The following is a 23,619-nucleotide window of genomic DNA, read 5'->3' as shown; positions in this document are numbered from 1 at the left end:
GGGATCCCGCTGGCGCCAGGTTTAAACTATTTTGCTGCTTCTGCTGCACCTTTTGGGTTGATACTAAGTTTTCTGCGGCTCCTAGGAGAGGATGGGATTTGAGAGACAGTGTCCAAGTCGCTGCAAAATTAYAAATAATCCACAGAGGAGGCTGTGAGAAATCAAAAGCTTAACTCAGRGAAAGAACCCAGATACAAAACCAAGTAAAAAATAACATCTCTAAAAACCAAGTTATTTCTTTCATGCTTGTAAAAAGGTTCTCATGCACAAAAAACAAAATTTTTTTTTTTTTACAATAAGCAATAGCGCTGTTGCTCGAGCACACCCTGCTGTCTAGCTCTTAAATCATGTAACGCATTTGATTAATACTTACGCCACAGCAAAGTGATGCTTCACTGTTATCTTCACAGTACTTCATTACATAGAAAAGATACATTTAGGACATATTTAATCTTACTCTAATTGTTACTAAAATACACAAACTTATAAAATGATTTCTCTGGAACCCACGGGTTTCATCTTTCCCCAAACCCTACACAAAATAAATTAGTAAGTGGATCTGCAGCCAGACAGAAATACCTGAAAAGCATTTCTTCTGCATTTCAAGATTCTCAGGCTTTACGACAGAAACCATAGTGTTTATACCAGCTGAACAGAACTCACCTATACGGAGTATGATTCCAACTATGCATACATGCTTTTCCAGGTTACCCTATGTAGGAGGACCAATCATTCAAAGAAGTAATACATTTCTTATAAATATATATATATTTATATATATGAGMGATGATAAGACAGGTGTTTGTATTTTAAAACCCCATACATAACTAGGAGAGCCTCAGAGTTTTCTCTTCCATCAAAAGCAAAACCAAAGTCAGTCCAGAAATGGACTATGGTTGATTCAAAACAATTCTTATTAAAAGAAAAAAGTATGATTTTTGTACTGTACCATAAACTCATATTAATGCTCTTAGCAATTTAGGATATACTCTCCTCCATCACAAAACTAAATCTCTGCATTTTTTCAAGTCATTTTGCATCTAACTACAATTTTTGGAAAGCGAGATAAAATAGCTAGTGCTTACTACAAAAAGTCAAAAATTAAATTCCTTTGCATCTGAGAATATACACGGGTCACTCTTTCCTGCCTGAGGTTTTCCAGAATTATTGACCAAGCTGTGCACAGAAAAACCAACTTAAGGATACTGGATGAAGGTTTTAAAAGGAATCATATTAATAATAATAAAAAGCTTCAAAAACTTCATCAAAAATCTTTTTTCATTTGTTCTCTCTGCGTAATTTAACTCACTGTCTCACCAAAATACAGTTGTCAGATACATGTAGATAATGGGAGAAAATGTACATTCCATACATAACGCAGCCAGCCCCTACTCCGTGAAGAGGCTGCTCATCTCCAGCTCATCCCACGTGAAACGCACTGCTGTTCACGGAGGCAGCCTGGCCTTTCAGCAAGGACGGACATTTTCCAGGTATCCCCACATTCTGCACTATTCCTGCCAACATCCTTTCTGTTGTYGAGTTAGTATTTTGGAGTACAACAGAAGATAAGTGTACAGTGCGACATGAATTCTCTTCTGGTAGTTGGGATATACGAGTCCTTCTGGAGGACGTAAAGAGAAGCTTAGTGGCACTGCTATAAAATACAAGCATCCACCAGAGATACCACAGCTCAGTTCCACTTCCTCACAGGTTAAAGGGCAAATGAAAATAAACACAAATTTGCTCTGAGTGGCAGCAGAGATGTGTGGGAGACGGCTGGCCTATTTGCGCAAGCAAATCACCATCTGCTGAAAGCATTTCTGAAAACTCTGGTAATTACTTAGCTTTGTTTTTGTTGTGTCAATATAATGAATATAGAGCTACGTTACAGCCTAGCAAGCAATTCCATGCCTCTCCGCTCCTTCTTGCCTCTTCTTCAACACGTACTGAATTAGAGCATCTATTTTCTTTTACGTTTCCAGTAGCTGTAAATAGAGGTAGCTGAGCTACTATTAAGAATCACGTTAAGCTTTGAAGAGGAGGAACCTTTCAAAAGCTGAAGTTACCCCTTAGCTGCACAATCTATTAATGCTATAAAAATATGAGCGGACAAAAAGAAAATAGATGCAAGTAACTTTTGCTTTTGGCACCTTTTGTCTAGATATTCATACTTCTCAAGTATTCTCTTTTTAATAAAGTTAATGCACACATAGGACACACCACATCAAAGGTTTGCTACATATTTACAAGGCACCAACCCTTTGTCACTTTGTACATGAGTGAAGAACCGATAGAAAGCACATCAGGACCCCCGTGACTGTAGTATAGACATACTTCAGTTCAGCACAATTCATGACTGTTTGGCCTGGGAAGATTAAAATAATCCAKATCCTTCTTACAATATAGAAACTGTAAACATTTTATAGCTGCCTTTAGGATTGGTGTATTGTGCAAAAGTTTAATAATTATTACTGTGTATAAGGATTTATGGCAGAAACCACATAAAAACTCTGCAAGAAGGTGCTATTTCTATAATACAAAAACAAAACAAGGGAAAAAAATCATAATCATGATTCAAAAATGTCATGTTCTTATTGAGAAGCTGGAAGCCTCTTAAATGTGATGAACTTGTAGTGTGTGGGGGGAGAATTTCTGTAATTTAAGGCCTAATGAATAAGGCTTATTTTGACCAATGAAGTGTGGCGATCTGAAGTTTCAAAACAAATGCATACTGACATAATGGAAAAGCACCACTGTGAAAAGTGAGTGGAGTCCCCGCACAACTTGCTTGGTAGATTTTCTGGTAAAATCCCTGCAGTAGAAGGCCATTGAAGTTCTTTTAAAATTGTTCCAAAGTTCTCCATCTGTCAATAATTCCATCCCATGAGATGGCTCACCCTGGCTTTTTCTGTCATTTTCCGCACCCTGCCTGACCTGGAAGTACCAAGGTTCAAAGGATCCTCGGTGTGCACAAAATTGTCATTATCCGAATCGTCATTATACAAGACAGTTCGCCTGCCCTCGTTCCTCGTTTTGATCCGAGGCGGCCGGCTGAACCGTCCTCCAAACACACTTTCACCAAACTGTCCTCCAAACAGGTTTTCAAATTCATCATCTGTGATTCGGGCACGTTTGGCTCTGGTGGCTCCTCGCGAGGCTCCTCTGCCTCCTCGGCCTCTTCTTCCTCCCCTGCCACCACCTCTTCCTCTGCCACAGCCTCTTCCACCTCTACCGCCTCTTCCTCCTCTGCTCCATCTCCCCCACCTCCCCCATCTCCCTCTTCTCCCTGTCCCCCTGCCCTGCCAATTTCTTTTCCCACTGGCAATTTTTCTTTTGATTTTCCGTTTGGGTTTTTTGGATTGCACAACTTTGCTGTAGTCATGGTCTCCATCAATGTAATCCTGATCTGTTCTAGATGTTGATTCAGAGTCTGAATCAGAGCCACTTCTGCTTTCGGAACTTGAACTTGATCCTGACTCCCCACTTTCCGATGAAGATAAACGAGATTTTTCTTTTAAATCTCTCTTCTTCTTTTCCTCTTCCTCGGCCTCCTCCAGATGCTCATCCTCTTCCGATGCACTTAGTAACTTCCTCTTGACTCCAACCCGCAGTTCTCTGCCATCACCATTTGTAAGAGGTTCATCAGGAGAGTGATCTAAGCAAGCACAAAATAATCCAATCAGTTATAATCGCCACAACTGAGCCAAAGCAGGTTGAAAAAGTAGCATTCATCTCAACTGCCCTTGGGGCACATCCAGGAGAGATCTAACTGAGCCCATCGTGGTAAATCAGTTCCAGATCCCACGGAGATGGACAGCGATGCTCTAAGGGCAAAAATTATCTAACTGAATTTAAACACAGTTCATCGTACCCTGCAGCAGGCACCGCAGACTCTGTTGACTAAATATCTAATGAAGAGCTAGTCAAGAAAATGAGCTAAGAGTGACTAGCTCAGGCACAAAAGTCTAAATTTACTCAGATGAAAGGTATTTTTGGCTACAGTATCTTAATCTTATCTTACAGTATCTTAAAAAAGTAAAAATCTCCTCAAAAACTCATTTAAAACCTAATAATACACATTAATTTAACACTTTGCAAGTAGCATTTATTTGCTTTCAAATACATGTTCTCCAATCCTTAGTCCAGAGCTTGCCTCAAGCACAATTTCAACACAGCAAATAATATTGAAAATCTCAATAGAATTGCTGAATGCCTGAAGATAAAAATACACTGGAGTACTTCCCTTTATAGCACAGTTTAGGACCACGGCATGACATCAGACTCAGGCAAAATGATCAGAAGCAGCAAGCAGGAACAATATCTTTCATTTATGGGGAAATCAGTCTCCTGGAGAGCAATACTTATGTTTTCCCCACCTTGCTTCACCGGYGTTGATTTACTTCTGAGTGGTCTGCTCTTCCCTGGATCAGTGGTATTCCCRCCTCGGTTCTGTGCATTTGAGCCTGATGAGGATGGCTGGCCTTCCGTCTCTTCACCAGTGGCTGAACCCAAAGGTTCCTCCGTTGTATCTGAAACTATAGACAGGTCACCACCAACTCAACAGAGCACTGTGTATCTGCTGTTTGCAGCGCTGAAAGGCAAGGCAATTTGGGGAAGTTTTCCATCACCTAAGCTAGCTGCCTTTTCAGGAGCTGAGTCTCCCCAGGCTCCCTCTCCAATCACGAAAGGATGCAGATTCCTTTGAGTGGTAGTAACTCAAAATAAAATACTTCACTGTGTTTGAAATTGCTGTATGAGAGGTGCCCACATACAGAAAGTCTGGGTTCTTGTCACCTTAATTAACTCTCACCAAGAAGAGACCGAGTTTCTCAAATAACTGCCACTTACAGACACAGGGCCCATTTTAGCTGGCCCAAGCCACTGATGACACATTTACACACCCTGGCTGCTTGCTCATCCAATAGGTGGGTTGTACTTGTCTCTCATGAACATAAGGTTTAAATTGAATTTGAAGCACCTTCCAACTCTTTCATCATTCTGCATACAAAATTTGCTACAAACAAGTTAGTTCTGGACACTACTTCTCTTCAAATTTCTCAAAAAAAAAAAAAAAAAATCAACCCACCGTGAGATGAAACTGAAGAACTAGTCCTGGTCAAAGGCAGTGAGGTATTCTGGTTGCTTTTAGGCTGCATCTTCATTTGCTTCTGTTTCCCTTTTGGGCTGAAGACGTAAAACACCCCACAGAGATAAAACTGTTAACAAAAAACCTTTAAAATGAAAAAACAATCCCCTCCCCGAAAGTGTACAAACGCTTTCCATATCTCAGCACTTGAGCAGCTGTAGTAACACTAAAAATAGTGTCAACGTCATTCAGCTTGATAAACGCATGTGCTTTTGCAGAAACAAGATTTTATCTCACCTTTTAAAACTGTAATGTCTAGTTTACTTTGATTGCGTGTCATCTGGAAGTCAATAAGGTGTTACACACCTCTTTCTGCACAGTTACCAAAGAGGCAGAAAGAAACTCTTATTTTGCCCAGAAGGAAGACCTGTAATCAAGTAGGTTTTCACTTTCCARAACTATGTACAAACCCCAGAGCGAGCACGGCACTTGACCTCATGATTTTATCACCCGAAAGGGCAACTGCACCAGGAAATGAGCAGCTCTGCCCTTGACTGGTTAGTTGCAAAGGTCTATCTGATARTGGCTGGAACGGTCTCACAGGGTTCTGATAGCAGCTGTCCCYGGCCAAGGACCCACCTGGAGGCTCTGCTCGTCGACGGGGAGCTGCTGCTGCTTCGTAGGCGCTTCCGATACCGCGGCCKTTTCCTCTTCCGACACTGCAGGGCTGACTTGTACTCAGAGATGATGTTTTTCATGTGATTTTCAAATAAGGCAGACAGTCGAAGAGTCATGCTGTAAATCTGGAGTCAGAAGTCAGAGTTGTATTTAATAAAAGCTGAGTGAGTTGAAGGTTAGCAATAAATCAAAGCGAGCCAGACCTCATTATTAGTAATCCAAAAGAAAAAGTAGCGCTGACATTCAGCTAGAAGAATCTTCAGAGGGAATTTCCATTAGTGGTACATGCTTATCCTCAGGAGGAGAAGTGTTTTCATAAAGAGGTTTAAAGTATTTACAGTACAAGATATTCACAAGATCAAAAAAAAATGGACACCTGCAGCACTGAAACACTGCCCCCTTTTTGGGTGTATTTTGAATTATGACAAACGAATAATTAAGTTCAGTATAAATTAAACAAAGCTCYGAATTGCCTCATCCCTCTCTACTACACCTACATTTCTGAAAACTGCACGGACGTCGTCAGCAGGACTTTGTCATCCTCTTATAACCTCTTCATGTTTCCTGCAGTCTCTTTGAGTAAAACCTCTTTCCATTCACAAAGGTTRTTTTTGCCCAGGTTCTTACATTACAGCAACATCTCTTTCTTTGGCTCTAACGCGCAGGATCTTGCCCCCCTTGTCCCCAATTCAGGATGGGGGAAAGGGTCAGGAGRAGCTTGGGCCGCTGGCAGGCGCTGGGCAGGAGTTGGGACGTGGGGTGCACGGCCCAGCTGCACCCAGCCCTCCCACCGACACCACCTCCCCGGGCACTTCACCCGTATCCACGGGCCTACGTGCTCTGAACCACTGAATTACGAGCCAATTCACAAGTTGCCCACTCGCTGCCACACAAGACTGGAGATCCCCAGGGAGCGTGCAGCAGTAAATAAGCCCTTCACCAAGTTCCCTCTGGYACCAAGCATGCAGAACATGCTGAGACCGTCTGCCTTTGTACAATCTCTTACCAGCTTCCTCCTTATTAAGCAAGCAAACTTCCTGGTCTTCAAAGCCTGTTCCCAGCCCACYCTCCAGCCCTTACCCAGCCGCAGGAGCTCAGGGCACCTGCGGCTGGGGAGGCTTTTGTGCTTCCTCTGTCACTGAGGGCCCTCAGGAGGGGTCCCTCTATCCCACAACAGGGTCCCGCATCAGGCTGGCTCCTCTCAAAGCTGCTTGCATGAAACACAGCACTTGCAAAGCCACTGATGAGCCAAGCGGAGCACTTTGAGCTGCTTAATAACGTTGCACGGCCTCCTGCTCCCTCCCGTTYAGCAGCACATATATTTGGACCTTACAGCACACTCTCCTCCTCCTGCTCAACAGTGCCTAGCRTAATAAAATCTTGCTTAACCACATGTTTTAGACATTGCATAAAATTTTTTTCAGATTAAATTCTGTCTYATTGTGCCCGAAACAATGGTAGCTCTGTCCAGCCCCAAAAGGCATGCATTTTAAATTTATAAATGCTCCTGTTCCATTTAGAAATATTAGCCAGCACAGTAACAAAYAGTCTTCTCAAATGTGCTCAATGATGTGTGTGGGAGATGTGATTTTGTCAGACCTTAAGCATTTTATTTAGTGTGTAGCTTTTCCTTATAATAATAAGCTCATAAAAACACCAACTCTGCTTAATGTCTGAAAATATAGTAGGAATTCTTTCTACCTTCATCTTATGAAGACATTAGCCATTTGAATTTTCTATTTGCCATCAGCAGCGGTAATAACTGCATCTGTGTCCTCCTGCCAATGGGCAATTTTATGAGTGTAAACAATACATGACTAAAGCATTTGGAAATCTGCAGAAGAGTTTGATCATAAACCGTTTAGGATAAGCCGAGAGGCAATGGACTGCACAGAATCACATATCAAGCATAACTATGTTTACTTGGCCAGTTCATTACACTTTGCAGTCATTTTATCTAGCTCGTATAAAACGTATCCCTGTTTCCAGCATTTCARTCTTCCCTCTTGCCACATTCTGTGCAGGGCTCCAATTCAGCACATTTTTTTCTGCCTATGTAAATTCCTGTTGCTGCATGGACAAAATTGCCCACTGGCAGGCAACAAAGCCAACATCAAGCAGAAGCACTGCAGAGTACATGAAGTAAACCAGAAAATAATAAACACCACAATGCTTCTCGTTTCTTCCAGCAATAGAAAAAAATGCAAAATATTTCATTAACACTATATTAAAAATATAGTACTATATATACACATCTAGGAAAACAATCACCTCCATTTCAGGAATAAATCACTGAATAAATATAAGCCACTGGCAATCAGTTTCCTGCTGCAAACATTCAGCAGGAGCCATATGACAGCAGCAGTAGCCATAGAATTTCTCCTAAGCTTTAAGAGAATTCAGATAAAAATGTATTCAGCTCAAAAGGGATCCGGGTGAGCAAAAAAAGTGCAGTTATTYGCTCTCTGGATGCAGACTCTATTTCATGGACTGTATTTATTAAGGGCAGGATCTTTGTAGAAAAGGCATTTACTTACTCGAGACTTCTTATTAGGAGTGTAAGCTTTAGAGTTGCAGAATATTAATCGGATATCTTTGTAGAATTCCAAGGGACTGGTGTAGTTTCCTGCTTCCAAGGTTTCTTTCACAGTGCTGAAGTCCATAGGAGTGTCTACAATGTCTCGATAATCCTGTAAGAAGGCACAAGTAAATAATAAAGACCAATAAAGCAGAATTCTGTGTCAATAAGAACACCTAGGTAAAAAATATTGGTAAATACTTAAAATACCTATTAAAAAAAAAAAAAAAAGAAAAGAAAAGAAAAGGAAGAAAAAGAGAGAGATTGTAGAGTTACTGCAGATAATTCTCTGAAAACAGCAGCAGAACATGGGCCATTCCAGCTTGGAAAGGCAGAGCTTAGTMAATGCCTAGGTGGAACTTTGCCAAAGGATGAATACTAGTTTTTTTCATTTGGAATATGAAAGCTGTACTTACAGGATAGGAAAAGAGATCAACTGGCTGCCTAAAAGGCTCAGAGTCTTCTCTTTCATAAATCAGGTTTAATAATTGCTCGCATTGCTCTTTCCAAGCATCAGGGCTTGCTTTCACAGGCTGTCTTTTCATTGGCCGCCTTACCTGCAGGGAAACAGATATATTTTGTCATTTTTCCAAATATGCAGATTTTAAATGCTCCATTCCTATTAATTGACAAGGAATACGATTCAAAGAAGTCCACAACTGAAAACAGAATTGCAGTAAGATTAAAGCATAGTTCATAGCACAATGGGCAATTGRTCAAAATATTTTTTTCAGTAATACATGAAATTTTTGTCAATTTTCACTCAGTTTGGACTGCAAACTGATTTTGTTCTGAACAATTTTCAAATAAAATAAAAACAGACTCTTCAGCAATAGAATCAACTTTCCCATACACTAACCTAACAGCCAACACTCACACGTACTCAACTAATCTGCTCAGTTAAACCTACAGTGTAGTCTGTGACCGATTTAAGCTGTTCCAGACCTATATGGGTCCGGCAATTCAGTACCCAGACTACCTCCCTTCCCAGGCCAGGTCAACCAGGAGCCTCTACTCACTCGTCTTTTTCCAGAGGATGTTCCCGGAGCATCTGAATCCACATCTACTTCTGCCACCTAAAGGAAAAGGTAACCATTACCAGGCACCCTTGCTCGAGGYACACACAGCAGGGCGACCACCGAGGATATGAAAACACAGGCACAGTTCTCAAGTGCTTAAATGCAATGAATGACTCAAGCAAAATGGACACTAGTTTCAAACCAGAACCAATAAACTTCAGAACAAAATAGGTAGAGAGGTATTGTCTTTCAAAATACTCTTTTAAGAGCATGTGATAATAAATGTAGTTACTATATGTTTATTTTTATAAAGGCAATAAAACATCTGAATTGCAGTCTTCTTAAAGTTTCATGTACAAATCTAAGGCAATGGCACCCCTAAATGTGCAACTTACACATTAAGTGACTCTGTAGTAGAGATGACGAAAGTTAACAACTATCTGCTGCCCTTAGAAACAAACCTTGTTGCCCAACAGTCCATTATGAAGAGTTACAAAGGAAACATCTCTATGTTTATGGCTATTGCAGAAACATAATGTTCTACCAGCAATCAAGTTTAACTTAAATATTTGCAAACTGCAACAATGGAAGACACGGAGGGGAAGGGAAGAGCGAGGTAGCTTCAGAACTGTATTTTATTCTAATTAGCTTATATATTAGAAAGCTACTGAAAAAGTAAAACAAAAGGTTTTAAGAGATCCCATCTTAAAATGGGAACTGCAGCACATTTTAAAACATGTGCAAATTGCATTTAAGGTTACTTCTAAGGGTACTTTAAGGTGAAAGAGACTGAGAAAAGTAAAGGAAGTGATATCTAAATTGGTTTCTATCATGCCCTTAATCATACAACTGACAGGAAACAGCAAGGAATTACAAAAGAAAACCAGTTCTGCTGCCTCGCTGACAGTGAAAGAGCTACTGCCCATCCGGCTTCCCGGCCAGAATAACAACTCCAATTCACATTCCCCCCCTTGCTAATATTTCGTCATACAAAAAACCCATTGTGCATTTAAAGAAGGTTAAGCAGGCAGTTCTATGAATCARTTTTACCAAGTGGAAGGAGCTTCTTGTCCCAACTGAGTCTGAACAGACTTTTCTCAAAAGCTTATTGTCAATCCTAATTTTTGTAGAACCTTTGTGTTATTTCTCCAACTTCTTCCACATATTGCATTTAAAAATGAAAAAAAATCATAGTTAATTACCTCTTCTTCTTCATCAGTGCTGCTTAGGTCTTCTGCTTTCACCTTGTTATATATTTCTAATATATCAGTACAACTCTGATCTCTGCAGGGCAATAACAAAAGTCAAAATACATAATAAAATATCTCAGAATCCAAGATGTCAGTTCTATCAAATAAAAATAATAATAAAAAACCCCATGCTTACCCAATGAAGCGAAGCAAGACATCTGTTACAATTTTGGCTGCCTTGACTATAGGACTGTCTGGCTCATTGAAAGTCCTGGCATTATGTTCAATGTAACGTACCTCCCACATAAGTGCTGAGATTCTCCTAAAAAAAAATAATAAAAATAAAATAGCACTACTTAGCTCACGCTGGCCACTGGAGGATGAGCAAAGCAACTGGTTCGAAGACAGGAGAGATACAGGTGAAGCAAATATGCTCTGCCTACAATGTATACAGAGAATATGGCCAGTATTTCACACACAAAAAAAGTACACTCCAGATCCAGGTACCAGCTTTTATTTTAATGACAAGGCCAAAAGAAAGTATTACTCAGATTCACTTTGAACAAGACCAAGTAAAACCTGATCTTAGGCTGATGACTCCCCCCAAAATAGATTACTAAAGGGGCATTACATGGTACTCGGCTAAGCACATTGTTCTAGATTTGGATACAGAAAACGCAGATTAAGAACAAATAAATTAAAATTACCTATAAAATCTGTTTTCAAGTCTCCTCCTGATTGTGGTGAGGTCAGTTGGATAAGCAACTACAGTGCAATACATGGGATAGGCACTAAGGTCCACTGGAACAGCAAAGGGATTAGAAATGTCTACAAGACAAAAGAACAAAATAATTTAGATGCTGTAGAAGATATCAGAAGCGAAGTCACACAATAACTAAATTCTTTATAATGGTTTCTGGGTCTTCTTTTTAATATTTTGTCCAAAGCAGCACTGAGCTGCAGCTGGACAAGTCACTACCCAAAGGAGAGGATTCTGCCTCTTGCATGCTCGGTTAATTACACTAGAATAAGCACTGCTGAAGTATCACACTTGTGATTTACAAGCAGAAGTCAACTGCACTGCTGAAAAGCAACATGGTGTACGCACTTGTAATTGAACTAATACAAAAAGTCATATAGACTAAGGGTACAGAAGTGCCCTGTGTATAAATAACAGTATCACGCCAGCAGAGTTAAACTGCAAAACTAATTCCAAGGTCCTTGTTGGTGAGGATGTTTGGTGAGGATTTGTTGGTTGGTTTTGGGCTAGGGAGGGTTTAAGTCAATATTTCGTTCATTTGTATTTGGATACAAGTCATTAAAAATCCTCTAACTTGAAAGGAAGTAGGTCAAACCTCATGAACAGGGAAGTAAAACTGGGGCACCATAAGAAATAAATAAGACTTTTCACTGACTTAGACAAGCACTGCATTCCAGCTCCCAGCAACTCACCCCGTCTGCCCTACAGTTACACATCATCATGCTGATAATTCTTAATCCTTCTGCCCCCTCTCCAAACATACCAAGGGAAAGAAGCTGCTCGATCCCCCGAATTACTCGTTCACATTCTTCATCTCTGGAATGGGCCCCCCATTCTCCTTCCTGGGGTTTGTACAAAAGAGCTGTCAGTTCATCTGGAGTCACAGGAACTCCAGCACCAACCTCCTCCGGATAAGCAGCTAAATATGGAGAATTCAACAGCAGTTAAATATCAGTAGTGTCACTAGTAGCATATAATGATATCTGGACATGAATTTAAAGCACACTTACTTCCTTCTGGAATTGGTTCCATGTCCCACGGACTCATCCTCTCTCTTTCATTATTGTCCCAGCTACGAAGAAAAGTGCAAATGCATGAAGCAYTTGATTCGTCATCTGACCAAATATAACAACATGCCTTTTCTCTAACAGACGTAAAATAAAAAGGTCATGTCCATTAGAAATGGGCCAATGTCACAGTTAGGCCCACCTCCGTATTTTTCCCTAGTGCCTCCTACATATTCACTGCACTGCTGTTCCTGCTGGCAGTGCTGTTTTCTGAGAAGGTTGGAAAGAAATAAATAACAGCAAAGGGACTGATCATTTATTTAAATGGAAAAAGAGTCTTTCATCCTCAAATGAACACACTTAAGTGATAAGTAAACACCTAAAAGACCCAGGAGTGTGTGAATATCTCTGATAAATCACAACCATGGAAAATCTTACTGGACGGAGTAGCACTGGAAGGAACTATCAGGATATTCTGTCTGGAAAGGCTGCTGACTCTCCACAGTTCCAAACCACCAAGCGTCATCTATTATACTGCGAAATCTATCCCCTAAAAGGAAAAAAAAAAAAATCTGAATTTGGCTGACGAGCAACGCAAGTAACTGCTAAATACTTCTTGCAGAGAATAAGCCTGATCTTTACGTGCACTACTTGGATTCCTACATTTTGCAATAAAGGGATAAAGTCATCTCTCCAAAGAGACAACTTTTACATTTCTAGTAATAAACCACATGTATTCCCACACTTCAAATCACAGCAACACAGGTGTTTCTTCTGCCCCCCAACACACACTAATAGTTTGCCACATTTTTATTTTCTTTTGATACAGCAAATGCAGCAAGGATCGTGCAGAATTTCCCATGATTGCCACAATATCAATCTTGGCAACCACGTGTTTATCATCAATCTTTTGTCACGTGTCATTGTAGCAATGTCACAGAAACATCARAGACTAACCAAATATGCTAAGATTCTTACATTAAACACAAAATAAAAAGAAATTTATAACCACCAAGGTTCTTTAATATGACATAAAACAGTCTATTATAAGGTCCGTATATATTAAAATGTTGCCATTGGTTGCAAACACTGTGTTTAAATGTCTACACATACACTGCTTATTCAATTTCAGAAAAAAAAGAAAAAAAAAAGAAAAAAAAAGCCACCCACTGAATTGTACCCTATCAAATAACTTGTGAAAATGCAGCCCAACACACCAAGTGCTAAAACAGTAGTTACCTATCTGCCAGTTTCTTTCTTTGGCTTCATTATAAAACTGATGCAGCACGAGGAAGTCAATAACATCTGGCATATCATGGTACCTTTATGAAAAAAGAAAAATAAACATACTCTATTACCCAAAAGCATAGATCTATATGTCAATACAGACAATTTTTTCAGTCTCCAAACAAAATTTCATGCATTTTATTATCAAATTTGGTGTTATAATAAACCAATACTATCATCACGCCTTGAAAGAACAACAAAAACAACAAGCAAAGGGTAAGGCTATAAATTACAAGAAAATTTGTTGAAAAAGTCACCATCATTTCAGTTACTCACTTTATGGAAAATGATTCTCCTGTCATTTTGCCCGTGATTGGGTCTAGGAATGCAAGCTTCAAGCAACAGAGCGTGGGAGGTCCAACCTCATATTTAATTCCTACAGTCTTCACAAATTCTTGTTCCTATTGATGAATAAGTATGGAATAGTACTATTTTAACTTGTTAAAAATAGAAACATACCCATGTTTAATTTAYCAAATGTGCATAAATAAAAAACCAAATTTGTTTCCATGCTAAATACAAGTAATTTCATCTGCAACATATTTCATTACCAAAACACAGCCTCCTTAGAAAGAAAGCTACAAGATGCTCATTTTCATGCTATATTTATGGAAAAGATACCCATGTTTTATTTAACTGTGGAAGGTTGGTTCTAAGGAATATGGTATTTTCTGCTTTTAACCACAGAGATGGCACCAAAGTTTACATTTGAAAAAAAACCCCAGGGCCTCTCGCCTTTGCCCTTTATTTAACTTACCCTGAGTTCCATTTTGTTCCATGGTTGTTTTTGCATGTTAATACTGTAAATTTTGGCTTTCCTTACTGCCCGYACATAAGCTTCATGGCCCTGCCTGAAGTATATGATCTTTAGAAGAAATAAGAAAAAGTTTATTTTATTGATAATTCAATTTCTGTTTAGTCAAAGATTTCAACAAACACTTAGACATCATTCTTTTTAAATCCAACTACATGACTCCTTGGTTTGTTCTAAAGCACTTTTCTTCATAAAAATATTTATCTATTATTGACAAAGCAGCAACAAGTATGGGCTTCCAAACTTGGGATCATTAAGAAACGCACRTTTGTACGATGCAGAATCAATTCTCACTGCTGTTATAAGTCACATGTGTGCAGAAAGAGGTGTAGAAAAGCCAGCTGCAAAGAAATGGCTTTCTGAAAAATCCAACTTTGGACTACTTTGAGCATGATTCACTGAAAAACTTCCTTGATTTAATAATCCTGACTGAATCAAGCTCACCAGCCTGGACGGGAATTTCAAGGTTGCTTCAGTCATTACCTCGTCTCCCATCTGGGGAACAAAAGGTGAGCGCCGCGGAATAGTGTCCAAGATCCACTGCGGGGCAAGCCACTCCTCGCTCGGTTCCCCGTCCATCGAGAGCAGTCCAGTTGGTTTCTTAAATATATTACATTACATTTGGAGTAAGAGTTATAATCGCTATGGCAGAGTACAGGAACAACTGATTATACCACTAAATGTAAAGGCTGAGCAAATGTTGGAATGCCAGCTGTCCAAAAACCCTGGCTTTACATAGTGAGAAATGTTCTTTCAGCAATACAGTACACATTTAATTTCTTTCCTTAGAAACATTCTAAATGTTGACCTTAAAAAGTAGGAAAAGGAAAAAAAAAATTGAAAATGTAGATGTAATACAGATGTATTGTGCTTTTATAACAGAATCATCTTGGAGAAAATATGACTACGGTAAAGAGAGTAAATCTAGGAGTAAATTTCTCAACAGAGAACTGTCCACATGAAAAAGGAAGCACATCTATGTTGAACAGCATGAAAAAAGCAAAGCAGACCATTCTCATACCAGCATTACTATGTGTTCTCTGGGCATCTTTCTTACTGTATACTTATTTTGGAAAAAATTTACTTTGAAAATAAAACCACTTATAAAAAAAATGTATAATCATAGAGTCAGAAAGACCCTCAAAAATTAGAAATGCTAACCTTTTTTCTAGGCTGTTTAAGTTTCCTTCTTTTTTCCTCCTGTCCTTTTGTTCCCTTCAGATTTTCATCTTCAGAACTACTACAGATTTTCCGAGCTGCCTGCCTGGTTTGCCTCTTTGGAGGTTGGAGGTTAATTCCAGCATCTGCTGTCCAGTCAGAATATTCACTGGATGAATCACTGTAGATAATACAAAATTGTAAGAAAAAAAAAAAAACCCACAGCTCTTCAGTTTTCATACAATGGAACAAGAGGCCAWATCCTTCCATGTGCTCTTAGCATTTATGTGGAACAGATGGCAGAATTAGAGTGAACTCATTCTCAGGTGAATTTAAAGAAAACTTGATGGGTATCAAATTTATACATCTCATGACATTATTTCATCAGTTGCACATTCACGTAAAACTGAAATTATAGCTTATACTTATTCTCATACTATTTATCTCATGGATTTGCAGACTGTTAAAAGAACTGACAGAACCATATAGAAAAATTAAGATAACAAGGGCTTATATACTGTTATAAGATAACAATACTTTGCTGACTTCTGTAACATCCAGAYAACTCACATACTGCATTTATGTTAACTTACTTTGCTTCTAGCCATAGAAATACAGCATTGAAAATAAGATTGAGACTGTAGAACTGGTACACAAATATGTGCTGACAATAGAACAAATTAGGAGACACAAAAGGATAAATACATATGGAAGAACCATATGTACACTTCTGTCAATATTTCCAGTAGAAACAAAAGACTGGCACCTATGTTACAAGCCATTCTTAGCTTAAAAAGACACTTTCTTACATATGGTCTTTCAAAAATTCTTGTTCTTGAAAAAGAAAAACAAAACAAAAAACATCTTCCTGCAGAATTGCAAAAAAGYGAGTGTTCAATATGAAGAGCTTTTCCACACTGCTTTTCAGAGTAGAGATCTATTATAAAAACTTCCACAATTGCATTGACATCTTAATACAAACCAGGATACATCTGTTGATGGACACCAAGAATTTTGTTGTGTGGTTTTGTTGTGTGGCCATTTTAAAATATCCAAGTATACTAGACAKGGTGTGATGTGTCCCTTTGTGTCAGTCTTTCACAAGGTGTAATGAATTTACATGGTTTATAAGAGCAGGAAGCTTCTTCTTGAATTTACAGTCATATTATTACAATATTAACTGATCTTACTTTAATCGTATAATCACTAAATGTAATAATTAGGAGACTAAAAAAAATTACCTGGAGCTGCTTTCGCTTTGCCACGCTGTCACAGGATCATCCAAAGACGCGTCACTTGTGCCAACTGTCTCGTCTTCCTGTATTAAAACAAAAGACTTTTGGTCAAATTTTAAAAATATATAATTCCCATTTACAATTAAGTTATACAACTTCTCTCATCTGAGGAAAGCATTGCATGCAACAACTGTTTTAGTTTTAGGTCCACAATTTCTTTCTATATTCTAATTAGTATTAAACTATAGGGTTGTGTAATTCCTATGGCAAGAGAARTGTGAATTTTAGTGGTATTAGAACCGTAGTATGAGATCTTATTTCAGTGTTTGATTCATGTATTTCAGTGTGAAGTTAACATCTATTCTGTCTGTTCAATGCAATGTCTGTTCAAGCTAGCTTTCAATACTGGACTGTCATTGAGATAAATGATCCTCTCTCTCTCCAACATCAACACACTACAACAAAAATCTGAGAGACTCAATGAACTGAGTGTTCCTTCCCAGGTGGAGAAAGGAACTTGGAATCTTAAAGGCAGCAGGACTCGAAGTACATCTGCTGCCAACCCTACTGTTGTTGTACCAGCAAGGAACACATTGAAAGAACCGCYTGATGGACCAGACCTCAGAGGAGCTGTCCGAGTCCTGGCGCGCGCGCGCGTTTTGGCTGGCTCCCTGCTGGCTGTGTTCGATGGTGGAGCGGGTTTGGTAGGCGTGCTGCCGCTTGCGCTGCGTCCTCCTCAAGGACCTGCCGCTGCCTGCTTGATAATCGTTCTTTTGTCRCAGGACAGAAAAAGCAAAGAGGAAAACAAAAACAAGATGTTTAATACTGAGCCCCACTGCATAAACGATGCCTTATTAGAACAACTGTACATTATATCCCATTTACAGATGACAGCTGGAAAATTCTAGAATTAAAACTGAGAATACATCATATACATGTTTGCGGGTGCTTGTACRGGTGAATACACATACGTCGTTCTTGGTTCAGGTGCTGCCCTACTTTTTTCAGCTACTTGGAATGTGACATATAGAAAAACACCTTCTGTCTAACAAATATCTGCAGCCTCTGGACAACATAAAAACTAGTGACTTGAAGYGAGGCACCTCTGATATTTCTCCCAGTTTCTGTAAGTCTGGAAGTTTCCCTAAACTGAACATCCTCTGTGGCTCTGCTTTCCCCACACCCCAGCATTTTCCCCCTAGTGAAATCTTAGGGATAGTGACTTATCACTGTTAATTGCGTATTATGGTATAAATACAATTACAACTACAGGTGAAAATAAAAGAGACAAAGTAACAGTACTGTTTATTTTCTAAATCATTTCTTAAAAGTTTGATTTTTTAATTTTTGTTCAGTGCTCAGAATTGCTTCAGGCCTCAGAATTGCTTCTACTGAATTAACTCACCCGTTGTAAGGTATGGGAAGGTTTTCTCTTCTTTTCCACCGTGTACAGGCCAATTTCTATTTCACCTTTGGCAGCTCGACACTCTTCCTGGACCCTAATYACACATAACAAACATCCAGTTTATTCACTAAATCATTATGTTAACTGACAGTCTCATTAAAATACACATTTAAAYGCTGCTTGTTGCCTTGCTACAGCAACCTGTGCAGAAGTCCTTCCAGGAGCACTGTAACTGAAATACCGAGGAAAAACTCTATCGTGAAGGAATTAGTATCCTTAAGCCTCCAGAACAGACCAGTATCCTCATTCTACAACCTGAATCTCAGAAAACCTCAACCGATTTCCGCAAAATCATTTTGTGTAGCCCTTAACAGGGGTGTGGAAGAAGTTAAAGGTTACAGAGTTTAATTTTCTTTTTCCTAGCACACGCAGCATCTTACTTGCTGACGCCCGGAGAGAGCTCGTTCACCACCACTCTCCTGCTCCACGCCATGAGGTCCCTCTCTGTGGCCATCTGGCTCCGGGGAGCGTTGTGGTGCATCTGCCGGACCCCCTCAATCTGGCCGCTTCGCCGGAGACCAACGTTTGGGGGAGATGTCACGTCCAAACCTGGGCTGCGAAGAGCTGCAAAGGGAAGATTCGTCTTTGCTTCTGCGAGCAACCAACAAAATCTAGAATTTAATGCTTAGGAGGCTACACAGAGTTTCCTTTTGGTATTAAAGAACAAAATTTAGCTCTCTTGCAAGGAAAAGACATCCATCAATCTCTGTCACAAATACAGGGCATATAAATATTTTAACTTAAAATTGAGATTGAGCAACTGACCAACCATCATGAGGAGCAGAAAGGACTTCCTGMAGCTGAAGATGGCTGCTAAGCCACCTTCATGACAATACCAAGTTAGCCCAAAAGTGTATTTGGGGCACTTTTCATTACTATTATATTGCTTCCTTCTTCAATTTAAAGGYAAGCAACTCCAAATCTAGTAGTCCTAATAAGCTTTACCAAGGGGATGTAATTCAGATGGGTGTAATCAATCATTTAACCTAACATTTAACTTATTAGCAGATGTACATTTTTTAAAAGCTCAAGATGACTTGCAGCACAATCCACAGCATCTGTTCTGTTACACAGTCCAGGCAGTCAGCTGCTTCCCAGTCAGCTGCTCGTCTCTGGCAGAATGTTTTTARTAAGTGTGAACATTAAGCACCGAGTCACAATAGCAGAACATGAACTGCAGAACATTGTCAAGCTTTGAGAGGAAACACTACAATAAGCAGACATTTATCTTATAAACACTGATGCTCAGCTTTAGCATTTATGCTGCTACAGGAAGTCATTAGCCTGTCACAACACTATTTCATTGACATTCTCTAATTATATACTGTTATCTTGACATTATTAAATGGGTAGTATCATCCCTGCAGTGACTAAGTGACATCCAGATAATACAGTAAACATTATATTTATAAAAGGCTGATAATGGAATTAATTACACTCTAATAGTTCTAAGTAATCAGATAATGCCCAGTTAAGACCACTGCATGTCCTCAACTACACCTTAAACTTTCATTTCCTCTGTCAGCATTAGCAAAATGCTCAAATGCTCCACACAGGTCAGCAACATCCATAAGAACAAGAGAAGAAACCTTCCTCAAAGCCATAATCCTGAAACATGCAGTAACTTAACACACTTTGATTAGTATYTTACCATACTTTACTACAAGAAATGGTTAACAGAGGTAAAGAGGGCCGACTTACCACCATTAACAGAGTGGGATCTGTTGAGCGGAGGGGTTGGRAGAGTTTCTCCCTCATTAATTAGTCTCAGATCTTGTTCCCTCTGCAGCTCTCTAATCATTCCATCAAGAATGCTTTCATCCTGGTCATTAGTTTGCTGCCCAATGACTTGTTCAACTACTTCACCATCACCTTGACAAAAACAAAGCCAAAACTGCTTATAAAATTATTAATTTCTGTTTTACTAAACACCATAGAAAAAGAAAAGACRCTTCAGTAGGTATTAACAGAAGAGCTCTTATAGAGACCTGCATATGGCAAAGTTAATATATACAAGAAAAAAAAATGCCCATTTTAAACCACAAAAGGTGTTTTTTCCATGTCTTGCCTCTCTCCTTCTCCTTCCTTGATGACACGTGTCATTACACTGAGGTTAACAGGACAGTTCTTTGAGACTGCTGCACTATACCTGACAGAGGCCCACGGATCCTGCAATATGCAGTCTCCTCATTATAYCACCAGCAAAGTCAATCCCATACACTTCCTTTATGCCATAAAGCCGCCCTATCTCCTCTTCTACCTTTACTTTGAATTTAAACTGCTATTGTCAGAAGAACTGAAATCAACAAATCTTTACAGTAGCCACTCACTGAGCTGGTTCTCAATACAACGCAGCACACGTATTACACCTGCATTGCAGAGCGTACCATTAGCCACATATCCCAGCTGAGGGATAAGCTGCTCATCCTTGCAATTTTCTCTCCCTGGCACCAGCCGCTGGTATCTTGTGGGATGAGGATTTCCATCAACATCCACCAGGAACGGAGGAGGCATAAGATGTGGAGCCTGTTGAGTCTGCTCATCCAGAACATAGTTATTAGCATCACGGATCAGTGGTCGGTAATCCGTATGGAAGAACATCTGATCTGGAATCTGCAGGAAGAGCAATTTAGTAAATAAATAAATGGCCACTTGCAGCTGTCTTGCTGCCTTGGAATGGCTCCCATAGCCACATACCACAACTCCCACACTTAAGATCAGCACAGGAAATAATATGACAGAGATTAGATTCCTACCACAAATGTCTTCTGTTACCTAAGCCTGATGCAAAAATCAGAATTCAATAGTATAATGCACCAGTGGAGGTGAAGACAGAAGTTAATGCTTTTTTTCCCCTGACCACAGATTCTCTTATCTGAACCTTCCTAACTTAGATAAATAGCAACTGCTCCATGATCTTATCATTATTTAGTCTGGTGCAGTACTTGTAAAACAAGTACTTCTGACACAAAATCAGTTCAAGACACAGATGAGTTGAAATCTTTAACCCACCTTTTCATAATATTTATTGCATCCAAACCCAAAAAGTAGCAGATGTCCATGAGAGTCTGTGCAAGCAAAATGCTGCCCATCTGGTGAGAACTTGCAGTCAAAAACTGCTCCGTGGCCTTGGCCCTCAATCTGTATCAAAGTAAACAGATTTTAAAATCATGCAATCACTATTCAGGCATTAGCAGAAGAATTTCACCTGCGCTCCTTCACATATTAAATCCTAATTCAGTGTAAATTCTGATCTCACCCAAGACCTATTAGCACTTCTGCTTTTTTCCCATTTCCTTACTAAAGTTTCACTGAATATTCTAAGTTGAAATCTCGCATTTTCTCATTTCCTGAAGTTTCAGTGCAACTTTAAAGTATGTTCTAAAACAGCCACTGCAAACTCTGTATTTTATGATACTGGAAAATACAGGGCAGGCTCACACCAAAACATCATAAAAGGCACGTTAGCTCTGCAAAAGCAGCTTTCCAAACCCAAGTGTTAGCAAGTTTGGCTAAGAAAACCTAAACTAGCTCTGGTGCAGACGCAGAGCAGCTGCATTTGCTCAGCACTAGGATCAAAGGAACGAACCTGACATTGGGCATATTAAGAGAGATGTAGCACAGAGCCCCGTTCCCCAGACCACAGCCTTGTGTTACAACATACAGACTTACTGATTTACACTGCTCCATCTTTTGCATGATACAACCACACATACGAAAATTATTCATGTACATTGGTAACAGACTCTAAAAGAGATCTATTACTACAGCTATAAGATGCAAAAATACACTTCGGCCTTGCTTATTGAACAGTATAGGATCTTCTCTTTAATATGTTAGTATCCTTTAATATCCTGTTGTAACACTGGTCACCCTGGGTGTATCAGGGTCACCTGGGTATGAAACCTGCTTGTGCCTTGTGTCCAATTCTACACAAACACAAAACAAAACACTTCTTTCCAGACTTTTCTTACCATATTAAAGTAGTTGCGAATTTTTGTTCCTTTGTCTATATCCCAAATAAAAATATTCCCATCATGACCTGCTGAAAGTATGATCCTTTGGTCAAATGGATGGGCTTCCAGAACAAAAACTTCATCATCGTGACCCTGCAAAGAAAGCAGTGTGAAAAAAAGAATGTTTCTTCACGTAATATCTCTAARCATGCTAGTATTTAGTGTGAAGACATTTCAGCAGAGCAGCTCCACTTCCTGCATCTCAAACTAGAACCGTGTTTGCACTCAGTTCTCCCTTCTGTCAGAGGCTTGACCTTAYTAGTGCCTGTTTTATTGACCTTATTAGTGCTCCTCAGCCCAGAGCTCAGCACAGTTGAACGGAAGGGGAAAACAGTGGCGAGGGCAGCTGCAACCCCCTAACCTGGGCACAGCAGTGGCCTCCGAAGGGCTCCCTCATCAGCCAACAACCAGCAGGGTCTAGCAGCACTTTGGTCACCAGCTCCTTTCCCCCTGAGACTCTCCCCAAAAAGCACAAGACAACTGGAACACTTCAAAGCAAAACACTCCTCACCTTGTTGCAAGAGGAATGAGGATGCAATTCAAACCTCAAATCATTTTCAGAGTTCAGTTATAGACCCCTTGGGGTTATTTGCTGGGATTTTACTCACAGATAAGCTGTGAAGAAGCTGCCCTGTGGACGAGTTCCACACTTTCAGAAGGAAATTGTTGACTGCAGTGATGACAGTGGCATCGTGTCTATCCCACGCCACCATGGTGACCTTCAGTTTGGTAACCTTGTCTTCCCCAGATGCTACGCTGTTTCTAAGGAAATTCATAATTCAAGAAAGAAAGAAATTCACAACTATRTAGTATATATTAACATTTACTATATAGCATATAGTAACATTTAACAGAGGTATTTCACTTTAAAATAAGTGAGAGGACAGCACCACTGGCCAATGAAGGAGAATGAAGCATGGGTACTCCAGTGATAAAAACAGCTTCAGCCAATATTCTGTGTTACTATTATGTGTTACTACCTACACACTATTCTGTGTATGTAGGGAGTTTTAATTCCGTAAAATGCAGTTTTTCTTCTGCAGTTAAATGATCTTTCTAGTCTATCCAAGTTCCTTCTTTCAAACTAGTCAGTAGTTCTATTATGTCTTTTTATTAAGGACATTTTCTTTGTCAATGTGACGTCCTAACGCACCCTATAATGAACAAAAACTACCAAATACATTCAAATCATACTTTGCCAGCTGACTTATTAAAAACATAACCACACAAAGATTTCTGCAAAAGCACAAGTAAAATGGACAAAAATATTTAAATTTTCTCCATCTCTGCTTTTTGTGACTGTATATTCCATTTCCAGCCCACTCA

At 39.5% G+C, this 23,619-nt stretch overlaps 1 protein-coding gene across 1 annotated transcript in view; it reads right to left on the bottom strand.

The window, feature by feature from the left end:
* Window positions 1-1,263: 1,263 nt before the first annotated feature.
* The window catches only part of BRWD3 (bromodomain and WD repeat domain containing 3), a 47,980-nt gene continuing 25,624 nt past the window's right edge, over window positions 1,264-23,619 (bottom strand). Inside the window, exons 14-40 of the mRNA XM_026033213.1 lie at window positions 22,902-23,055; window positions 22,252-22,386; window positions 21,290-21,418; window positions 20,665-20,890; window positions 19,979-20,149; window positions 18,658-18,841; window positions 18,218-18,311; window positions 17,433-17,582; window positions 16,819-16,895; window positions 15,581-15,758; window positions 14,903-15,019; window positions 14,363-14,470; window positions 13,882-14,006; window positions 13,558-13,640; window positions 12,757-12,868; window positions 12,322-12,383; window positions 12,075-12,230; window positions 11,259-11,379; window positions 10,748-10,873; window positions 10,564-10,645; window positions 9,362-9,418; window positions 8,759-8,899; window positions 8,302-8,454; window positions 5,726-5,889; window positions 5,087-5,184; window positions 4,377-4,535; window positions 1,264-3,655 (exon numbers count right to left, since the gene is read on the bottom strand). Of these exons, the coding sequence (XP_025888998.1) occupies window positions 2,868-3,655; window positions 4,377-4,535; window positions 5,087-5,184; window positions 5,726-5,889; window positions 8,302-8,454; window positions 8,759-8,899; window positions 9,362-9,418; window positions 10,564-10,645; window positions 10,748-10,873; window positions 11,259-11,379; window positions 12,075-12,230; window positions 12,322-12,383; window positions 12,757-12,868; window positions 13,558-13,640; window positions 13,882-14,006; window positions 14,363-14,470; window positions 14,903-15,019; window positions 15,581-15,758; window positions 16,819-16,895; window positions 17,433-17,582; window positions 18,218-18,311; window positions 18,658-18,841; window positions 19,979-20,149; window positions 20,665-20,890; window positions 21,290-21,418; window positions 22,252-22,386; window positions 22,902-23,055 (4,150 nt within the window). The 3' untranslated portion in view covers window positions 1,264-2,867. The remainder of the gene's footprint in view (window positions 3,656-4,376; window positions 4,536-5,086; window positions 5,185-5,725; window positions 5,890-8,301; window positions 8,455-8,758; window positions 8,900-9,361; window positions 9,419-10,563; window positions 10,646-10,747; window positions 10,874-11,258; window positions 11,380-12,074; window positions 12,231-12,321; window positions 12,384-12,756; window positions 12,869-13,557; window positions 13,641-13,881; window positions 14,007-14,362; window positions 14,471-14,902; window positions 15,020-15,580; window positions 15,759-16,818; window positions 16,896-17,432; window positions 17,583-18,217; window positions 18,312-18,657; window positions 18,842-19,978; window positions 20,150-20,664; window positions 20,891-21,289; window positions 21,419-22,251; window positions 22,387-22,901; window positions 23,056-23,619) is intronic.

The sequence above is a fragment of the Nothoprocta perdicaria genome, unplaced genomic scaffold (assembly GCF_003342845.1).
Source record: "Nothoprocta perdicaria isolate Ctin4 unplaced genomic scaffold, notPer1 scaffold_124, whole genome shotgun sequence".
Classification (NCBI taxonomy): Eukaryota; Metazoa; Chordata; class Aves; order Tinamiformes; family Tinamidae; genus Nothoprocta; species Nothoprocta perdicaria.
Note: the sequence above shows the minus strand (reverse complement) of the source record. Positions and strands in the feature narration are given on the sequence as shown.